The sequence below is a fragment of the Cygnus olor genome, chromosome 21 (genome assembly GCF_009769625.2).
Source record: "Cygnus olor isolate bCygOlo1 chromosome 21, bCygOlo1.pri.v2, whole genome shotgun sequence".
NCBI classification, from domain to species: Eukaryota; Metazoa; Chordata; class Aves; order Anseriformes; family Anatidae; genus Cygnus; species Cygnus olor.
Genome location: NC_049189.1, coordinates 5,203,932 through 5,213,356, shown reverse-complemented (window position 1 = coordinate 5,213,356; position 9,425 = coordinate 5,203,932). Strand labels below are relative to the sequence as shown.

The 9,425-nt window shown below is 52.4% G+C and overlaps 1 protein-coding gene across 1 annotated transcript; it reads left to right on the top strand.

The window, feature by feature from the left end:
* Positions 1-783: 783 nt before the first annotated feature.
* On the top strand, positions 784-7,285 carry SRM (spermidine synthase). The gene is made up of 8 exons (XM_040533633.1): positions 784-1,014; positions 1,200-1,320; positions 1,649-1,741; positions 2,961-3,114; positions 3,941-4,024; positions 4,393-4,538; positions 5,459-5,581; positions 6,143-7,285. Exons 1-8 carry the CDS (start codon positions 869-871, stop codon positions 6,158-6,160), a joined length of 885 nt encoding a protein of 294 aa, XP_040389567.1. The 5' UTR covers positions 784-868; the 3' UTR covers positions 6,161-7,285.
* Positions 7,286-9,425: the final 2,140 nt, after the last annotated feature.

Sequence of the window (9,425 nt, the reverse complement as noted above, 5' to 3'; positions counted from 1 at the left end):
TATTGAAAGTACTTGGTTTCTTTAAGTTTTCTATTTACAGTTCTGTGCAAGGTAACGTTTCAAGGATGATCTTAAATGGAAAATAGAATATGGCTGAAATTATCAATAGAGGGGTGTTGCCATAGCAGCATTGAAATGTTTTCAATGAAAATGTTAATGAAAACATTAAAATGTTTTCAATGGCAGTGACTAGGGTACACCTATGGAGTGTGTGGAGTTGCAGCACATGGGGTCCTATCCTCTCTTGTATCAGCATGCTGTCGCTCAGGATCACTGAAAAACCCGATTGAGCTCTTGGTATACCCGCGGTGAATTTCTCCCCCATCCTGCTCCTTGCAGTCCGGGCGCTGTTTTGTAAAGCTTCTGCCTGCCCACGAGCAGCAGGAGGGAGCCCCTTTCACCCATAAAAGCCTTTTCCCCAAAAACTGCTCCTTCCTTTGCCTCTTTTCCCCTCCCTGGAGCTCGGCTTCCCCCGGCCCGCAGCTCTGCCGCCGACTCCCCGGGGGGGGGGGGCCGCAGCCCCACGTGGCCGCGGGGCGCCGGCCTCCCTACCCTGCTGCTGCTGCTGCTGCTGCTGGCGGCGGTGCTGGCGCTGCCGGCACTGCTGCCGCTGCACCCACTGCTCTCGCTCCTGACGTCACGGCCGCCCCGAGCCAATGGGCGGCCGGCGGCTCGCGGCCCGCCAATGGGGCGGCGGCGGCGGCGCGCGCTGGCGGCCGGGGCCGGGGCGGCGCGTGGGGGGCCCTGCGCTGCGCCCCGCTCCGCGCCCCGGGCTCAGGCGGCGGCGGCGGCGGCAGCGCAGGTGCCCGGCGGCGGGGGGGCGGCGGCGGCGGGGCCGGGGCCGGGCTCGGTCTCGGTTCCCGGCGGCATGGAGCAGGGAGCGACGGCGCTGATCCGCGAGGGCTGGTTCCGCGAGACGTGCCGGCTGTGGCCGGGGCAGGCCATGTCGCTGCAGGTGGAGGAGCTGCTGCACCACCAGCGCTCCCGCTACCAGGAGATCCTCGTCTTCCGCAGGTAGCGGGGGCGGCCCGGGGGGGGCCCGCGGGGGAGCGGCGGAGGCCGGCGCCATGCGGCGGGGCCTGGCGGGGCCGGGAAGGGCCGGGGGTTGGGGGGGGAATGGGGGGGGGGGGGGGGGGGAAGCGCGGCTCCGGGCCCGCGGCGCGGCCCCGGCTCCAAGCCCGCTCCCCCGCTCTGCCCAGCACCACCTACGGCAACGTCCTGGTCCTGGACGGGGTGATCCAGTGCACGGAGCGGGACGAGTTCTCCTATCAGGAAATGATCGCCAACCTGCCCCTCTGCAGCCACCCCGACCCCCGCAAGGTGAGTCCTCCCCGGGGCCGGCCTCGGCGCCCCCCATTCCCCTTTTCCCTCCGCTCCTCCTGGGGTCTGCGAGCGAGCCGTGCCCGCAGATCGGCCCCCGTCCTCCCCACTGCCTCGGCGAAATTTCAGCGTGGAGCACGGCCACGGGAGCACCCACGCTCAGCACAGCCTCCCAGGCAGCCTGCGTGGCCCCCCGCTGCTGCACGCCTCAGCACCAGGGTGGGATGAGCCCAAGTGGCGCTGGGCTCCCAGCCATGGGCCATGCTGCGAGAGCTGCGCCCCATCTTAGCTCGCTGACGCCCCCGTTTCTCCCCTCTCCTTGTCCCAGGTGCTAATCATCGGTGGCGGCGACGGGGGAGTGCTGCGAGAGGTGGTGAAGCACCCAACGGTGGAGTCCGTGGTGCAGTGCGAGATCGATGAGGTGCGTTGGGCTGCGAGCTGCCTGGAGCTGCCCCGGGGCTTCGCTCAGACACGTAGGCTGCCAAGCAAAAAGCAGCCGTACTTCTCAGCATCCGCGGAGCTGCTGCTGCTTCACCTGCTGTCCCTTGTCAGTAACGAGCGTGTTTGCTAACGGTTCTGCTGGCACGACACTGACAGCGCCACCTCTTTGCCTTGCGAGTCATCTACGTGGCAGCTGGCTGCCTCTCATGTGCTCTCTTTCACACACGTACGGTAGAGGCCCTTCCAGGCCAGCGTGGGCCGAGCATGGGATGTGGGGACTTGTGCTCTGGAGAAGGGGAGCTCTGGCATTGTGAAGGTGCTGCTTTTCCCCTTCCCCTGCCGCAGAACAGCGCTTCTCCTGCCAGAGGAATAGCCTCTTTGTTCGGCAGCCTCATTCCACTGAAAGCAGGAAATAAGCGGGGGGTATTTGTTTCCGTGACAGATGGGCTGCTTGTCCTCGGTCAGTTCGTTCTGATATTTTCCTTTCTAATAAAGTTTTGCTGTCTCCCTGAAGCAAGGCCGCATTAGGAGCGGGAAATGCTGCTGTATGAGCCTCTGTACCCTGTCTGTCAAACTACGTAGATGTACATGCTTGGTTTTGAACGAGCACGGCCTGACACCGGCGTGTTTTTTGTCTCTGCCAGCTGTGAGAAGCTGGTAGTGTTCGGTGCAGTTACTGGGCCGTGGGCCATTGCTGTCTTACACGTGGCTCGTAGGGGTTTCAAAGGGAAAACTGTTTCACAAGGTCATGGATTATGACTGTAAAGCAGAGGTGGGGATGTTTCTCACATCTCATCCAGAAACCTGCTGCTGTGGTCTTATTAAAAAAAAATAGTCTTCAGTTGAGATCACCTCTGTCAGTGATGTCCACAGGGAAAGCGAGCACAGAGCAGTCAGATCTGCAATCAGATTCTCGTAGTTCCTCAGGGAGCTTTTGAAGCTGCGAGTTCCTCTTGTTGAGTTTGGCACAGGCAGACAAACAGTGTCACTGAACCCTGAGGCCGTAGGAAAGGGCTGAGTGTACTGTGTTGGCTGAAGATGCTGACAGCTCTTGAGGATCTAGCTAGTGAGTTGGATTTGTGCTGAAGGCATGGAAGGAAATGACTCATAGCGCTGTTCTTCGGGTTGCAGCTGCATAGTAGCCCAAGAAGCAGCTCCTTGTAGCCCCCACTGACCCGCTCGTGCTCTCTGTGTTGCAGGATGTGATCCAGGTATCTAAGAAATACCTCCCAGGGATGGCAGTGGGGTACTCCAGTGCTAAGCTGACCTTGCACGTGGGAGATGGTTTTGAGTTCATGAAACAAAATCAAGAAGCCTTTGATGTGATTATCACAGACTCGTCTGACCCCATGGGTAAGAACTGTGGCTGTACAAGGGTACTGCTTTCCACTCTCTGCTTTTCTTTTTTGACTACCTCCTGGAAGTAATGCTGGCCTGCCCCCAGGCTCCATTCAAGTGGAAAGGCCATCGCTGATTTGATTCTTTTGGTAGAGAAAGGGAAGGGTGACGACCAGAAAACGATATTAATAAGGCTTTAAGCCCACTGTCATTATTTCTCCCCTCAAAATTCAATTCTAGCAGCTACTGCTTTTGGCCACAAGGTGATCCTTGCATCCAGTGATCCCACAGGGGATACAGCACTGTGTTGGAAAAAACAGTTTTGTATGTGTGCCCTCTAGTAAAGCACTGGCTTGCAAGCTCTTGGTGGATCTCCCTAGCCCAGAGATGGCTGTAGTGAGGTTGCTGCATTTTTGAAGGTGAGAACTGAGGGAGAAGGGACCAGCCATAGTTAGGGTGCCTGAGTTTCCTTCATTCTTGCTGCTGTTGCTTCTCTCAACACAGAGAGAGGCATGTCTAAGAGACTGACTGGAGCAGCAGTTCAGTTCGAACAATGCTCGTTGAAGCAAGAGGCAGCTGCTAGGACTCTGGTAAAGGTCCCAGGGTTGCTATTGAGCAAAGCTAAAATCCTGATGGTTCTGCTGTGGTACATGTGGGCTGAACCCCAGGGTCAAAACTCTTTGCTTTCAGATCATCTCCAGCACTTGTGTTAACTGAAAAGCCATTTGAGGTGTCCTTTTTCCAGTGCAGATGTTACGTAGCCTGGGCATTGAGAAAACTCTCAGAAGCCTACCTTCTTTGCCTCCCTCTGGACATACCTCTTTACTCACTTTTCTCACAGGTCCTGCAGAAAGTTTATTCAAAGAATCCTACTACCAGCTTATGAAGACAGCCCTGCGAGAAGATGGCATTCTTTGCTGCCAAGGTGAGGGTGCTGTCTCTGGGCAGAGGTTGGTGCTAGATCAATGTATGCAAAGTGTGAGGCTCAAAGGGGACTCTTCCTGGAGGGACATGATGCAGGGAGTAAAATTCATTTCAGCCGTGACGCAGGGAATTAAATCCATTTTAGCTCCCAGGTATGGTCGTGGTTTTGATCCATATACGTCAGCTCATTAACTGCTGGACTGTGCTTAGTATAAAACTGGCGCAGTGGTCTTATGTTGCCTTTGAAACCACATGTGCTGTGTGGAGTAAAGCAGGTTTGGACTTGGAGCTGCTGTTAACTTGGCACAGGCTTGTGCAGTGAAGAGGGGCAGCCCTCACCTTATGCCCTGTCTTGCTCTCTCCCCGTAGGTGAGTGCCAGTGGCTGCACCTGGATCTCATTAAGGAGATGCGTCAGTTCTGCAAGTCTCTGTTCCCTGTTGTGGAGTACGCCTATTGCACCATCCCCACGTATCCCAGCGGGCAGATTGGCTTCATGCTCTGCAGCAAGAACCCGGTGAGTTTCAGGCACCTGAAGTGCCCCTTTCTGCTCCCTGGAAGTACCCATAGAGCCTGCCCCAGGCGCTGTCTCTTATGGGGCCTGTGCTGTAGCCATGAGCAATACCAGCTCAAGGGCCTCTAGGCTTCTGCTTGTCCCCAGCTCAGGGCACTAGAGCTATGATGCAGCTCGCTCAGTGAAATGCAGAGTTTACCAGTAACATAAACAGTTGCTTTAGAAAAGATCATAGTTTTATCTCCAGTACAACTAACTTGTAAGGGTGGAGGCCAGTATCAATTTCCAGACCCTGTTCAGGCTTTGGCTTGTTGATGCTGGCTGTTTTAAAGCGGGCACCTGCCTGATAAGAATCAGCTTGCAACGTGCTACTCTGCTGTCACAGAGGCCTCCAAGTGAGAGTCAGTGTCAGCATGTGAGCTGGTGACTCTGTCCACCTTCTGACTACTGAGGTCTGCTCTCTTCCCAATCTGCTGCCTTGCAGTTAGCTTGTAACACAACTGTCACGTTGCTGTGGGGAGCCAGCAGCACTTCTGCTGCTGTGTTTGGTTTATCTGGGACACTGGCAGCATGCGCTGTGCTTGACTTAACACAGATGTGGCTGCTGCTCTGACGAGCAAAAGCTTTGCTTCTTGGATGCTCAGGCACAATCTGACAGCTTCATCTGGCACATGGCTTGCACAGTCTGACCTCATATGCAGACATCTGTATACATCTGAACAAGGGCTAGTCACATGAGGCACAGAGTAAACTCCAGCCCTTGGGGTCGGAGCTGCACAGAAACTTTGGCCTCATGCTGAAACAGAAATTCATCTGTTTTCCTGCAAGTCCTTTTGGTTCTCTGCCATGAGCTGGGATGCCCATCGTGCAGCGCTTTGCTTGTTACCCAAACACTACAGAGCCACCCGGCTTCTTTATTGCAGAACACAAATTTCCGGGAGCCTGTGCAGCAGCTGTCAAGGCAACAAGTAGAGGAGAGGAATTTGAAATACTACAACTCTGATATTCATCGGGCAGCTTTCATCCTGCCAGAGTTTGCACGGAAGGTAAGCAAGGCTGTGCTACTACTCCTCCAGCAAGGATGAGGTGTGACTTTTCTTTGGCAGGGTTGGGAGTACACAGGACTGAGGATTTCCTGCTGCCCTAAAGGCTTCTGTGGGCAAGTTGGAGCAGGGTGGCATTTTGTATGACACGGCAGCGAATGAGTCAGCCTAGTAAGACTGGAGTTCAGTTTGGAACTATTCTTTGGGTTGGTGTCCCATGTCTTCATGGCAGATCCCTCCTGCTCCTAGCATAAACAAGTCCAAAAGCCTGCAGAACTGGTGTTTCCCACTGGAAGGCTCCAAAAGTCTTAGATAAAACCTGGTTGTGGTTTCTAGTGCAAACCAGAGAGTATAAAAAGAATGGTTTGGTGTAGTTCAGGCTGCATATTTCTGCATCATTCATTTCTTAACTGGCCACGACTGCAGGTTCTAGCAGAGAACATCCTCAGTGACCCAGGGATGAGGGCGCGTGCCGTGGGTGTGTTTCAAAGCCTTGTTTCTGTCGAGGACTGCCAGAGCTGCCCCGGGTCTGTCCTGACACTCTTTGTTTTTGGCTGTCGCCAGGCCCTGAGTGATGTGTGAGACTGAGAAGCTGCTTCCTCCCTTCAAGTTGGACCCTGAGATCGTCAGTGATGTGGTGGGGACCTTCCCAGCAGGCTGCAGATTGGCTCTCCACTGTGTGGGATTGTTTAACCCTTTGCCAGCCAACATTCCCTTTGATGTGTTAAAGATGGGACATAAGCTAGATAAGACTATTTAAAAGGTCCACTGACTTATTGCGTGAGGTCAAAACTGTTGTTTGCAGTACTGGAAATGTAACATGTCTTCTTCCTTTCTCTCTCCCCTTTACCCATTCTAAATTTGCCCCCACCTTCCCCCAAACTGACACGATATATTTATAACTGACATGTATTTCTGTCTGGTGATCTTCTGAAACTTGGAAAAAGTCCAGGAGGTTCACCAACTCAGCCTTAAGCACAGAGAGCGAGATCTTTGTGCACAAAGTTAGCTTGCTCTCTCCTAACAGGAGCTCCCTGCTGATGGGACGTTTTGACTGGTAACGGGTCTGAGTCTTGACGTCCCACTGCCCTCGCTGCAGCACAGCCGGAGGGGTCACGATGCAAACCGTTGCCATTCACAATAGGTCTCCCTCCAACCCTGATGGAGTAGCAGTATTAAACACCAGCCAGCCGGCCAGGCTGGCAGCAAAGTCTTGTGGCTTTTTTTTTTTTTTAATTGGTTGGAAACAGAAGTGCTGAGGTACTAACAGGCCAACTCCTGTTCTTACCCCTGCCGTCAGAGTGGTTCCAAAGAGTGTTTATCAATACGGTGATAGGCGCTTTATATAAATAAATATAAATATATATATATAAAAAACAAACCTTAGATCCATTGCCTGCTGTTAAGTACTGATGCTGGGGAGTCGGTTGCGCTGACAAATCTCTTATCTCAGTCGTGCTGAGATGCCTCAGGCCTGGGTATTAGCTAGTCGTTAGGAGGCATCATTATTTCTAATGCTGCCCCCAGAATCCCCAGACGCGTAAGTTGTTTTTCATTGTACTCTGTTGTGAGATGGATCTGCCTCCTCTTTACTTTTGTTTTAAAGACTCGGTTCCACCGCTGTGCAGTGGGGATCTTCCCAGCACAACCACTGTGCGACTGTCACTCCCTTGCAATCAATTAAACACTCGGCTCTGGTTAAGGTGACATCAGTGTGGGTCGGTGTGCTTCTTTGGGGATGCTAACAGATTCTGGAAGTTTGCTGTGCTTGTCAGAAGACATCCGGGGCACTGAGTAGTGGGTGTCTCTCTTGTCTCTAGGGATGACAAATACCATCAAAAATAACCTTTGAAGAATGATCCCATTGCTTGTTTTGTGTTGTGACCTGACTGCCCAATAGCTCCAGCTTCTGTCCTCTGCACTGCATAAGTCAGTACCTTCTATACAAACTGTTCTCTAGTCCAAATGTTGCCTCTGAAACGCCTTTCCAAGCTGTTCTGTAGCTGCCCATCTCCCTGTAAGCGTAACTTAGTTCCTGTCAGTCGCTGGCCCCACTCAGCTGCACCAGCTTTTCCTCCAAAAATTGTGTTAGCTTAGTGGCTCTGAGGGCCTGAACCATGGAATGAACTCAAGGTGCTGAACAGGCTGGGAACAGTCGCTAGGTGGCATCAGGAGAAGCCAAAAAGAAACCCTATACTCCTACTGAGGGAGATTTGGGCTCGAGAGAAAACTAGGAGCAGAAGTTTGCAATGGTTCAGGCTGAGCTTTGCCATAATTGTACAGCACAGGAGGTGCAGCCACTGCCTGCCTCCAGCAAGGGGTTTCTGTGGTGTCAGTACATACCCTCCTGTTTTCTCCCTTGGGAGATTTACCACTTTCCTGATTTTCCCTACCAGTGTCAGTAAAGCTTCTTTGTGGTTATAAGGGTTTGCAAAAGCATTGCTGAGCTGCAGAGCTGAATCTGGATCATGTTTTGGTTGCGTTGAGAAAATCACAGACATTTTGTCGCTTAATTCTCTGGGTAACTCTCTCCCATAGCTACCAATCAGTTAGATTTGTCCTCATGCAGGAAGCTACTGACTCATTTTCATTTACCAACTCTTATTTTTATTATAAAGAGCAGACCAGGATAATAGAGGCTGGTTCCAGCTACCCCTCTTTAAATTGCTGTGGGACCTGAGCCCCATTCACCCTTGACAGAAAACTTCTAGCACCCTCCTTCCCCTGGAATGGGAATCAAGACTAGGACTGTAGTCCAGAAGGCCTTGGAGCAGCTGCCAACTAGTAACATGTTCAAGCCTTCCACCCACCCTTGGTGAGTACAACAATGCCCAGGAGCAAAAGAGCTCCCTCAAACCTGTTGCTAGCCTCCACAGAGCTAACTCTTCCTTCTCTTTCTCTCTGAAATTGTAAGTTCAGCGGTTGGGCAGTGATGAGAACAGGAAGGTGAGGCTGTTTGCCATCCAAGGTGCACATGCTCTATCCACAGGGTCCCCTGTACAATTTCTGCGTAATTCCAAATCACTGTTCTTTACAGGCAGCATCAAATACTTCAGTGCCTTGCAGTAGGTGAAGACACCTCAGTGTCTGAATCAAGCACTCATGAACAATGCAGCAAGAGAGGGAACATGAATTTGCGCATCTATAGCTGGTTCCATTTGAACAGCTTTGAGCACTTTAGGACTGTTAAAGTCACTCCTGTGCTGCTACCACAAGGTGCGCACACCATTTAAGCTGCTAGAGCAGTATTTGGCATGGCAGCCACGTGCCAGGCAGTTGTGTCTACAGATCGATTGTCCCTTCCACAGATGTATGGGGACTGAGCTGTTACGCTGGAGGATGCTGTGGCACAAGGATGCCAGGGCTTGAAGAGAGACTGGCAATTTGGGTTATGCCCAACAGGAGGAAATGTAAGTAATGGGACCTCATACAGAACTGAGCAGGAACCCTTGAAAGGTATCTGCAGTGTCTGCAGGTGGGCAACTAAAACACTTGAGTAACTTTTCTGGAGTTTTAGCTGGCTTTTGCCCAGGGCTAGTCAAGCAAGGCTGTTCGTAAGCAAAGATCCACAAAGATGCTGTTTGTCTAGACATGCTGCAGTCATGCTCCAGCACCTTATTAAGCTCGAAGCTGTAGGAACAGGATCAGGCTTTGTCCCAAGAACCATACAACGCAGTATCAGTCAGAGCAGGTGGAGACAGACAAGGTAACAAAGCCTAATGGGCTTCAGCACATCAACTGCTTAAGCCTCTTGGCGCCTTTTGAACTGTCAGACTCCCTGCTCTGTGCTTTACTCATTGAACTAACTCAATTTTTAGGAGTTCAGAAAAGAGCTTAAAAAAATTAA

Bases quoted from the DNA above. Each gene is read 5' to 3' on its own strand.
- SRM (XM_040533633.1), top strand. From the start codon at position 869: ATGGAGCAGGGAGCGACGGCGCTGATCCGCGAGGGCTGGTTCCGCGAG. The intron at 4,025-4,392 runs GTGAGGGTGCTG...CTCTCCCCGTAG, and splicing joins TGGCATTCTTTGCTGCCAAG to GTGAGTGCCAGTGGCTGCAC. The intron at 4,539-5,458 runs GTGAGTTTCAGG...TCTTTATTGCAG, and splicing joins TGCTCTGCAGCAAGAACCCG to AACACAAATTTCCGGGAGCC.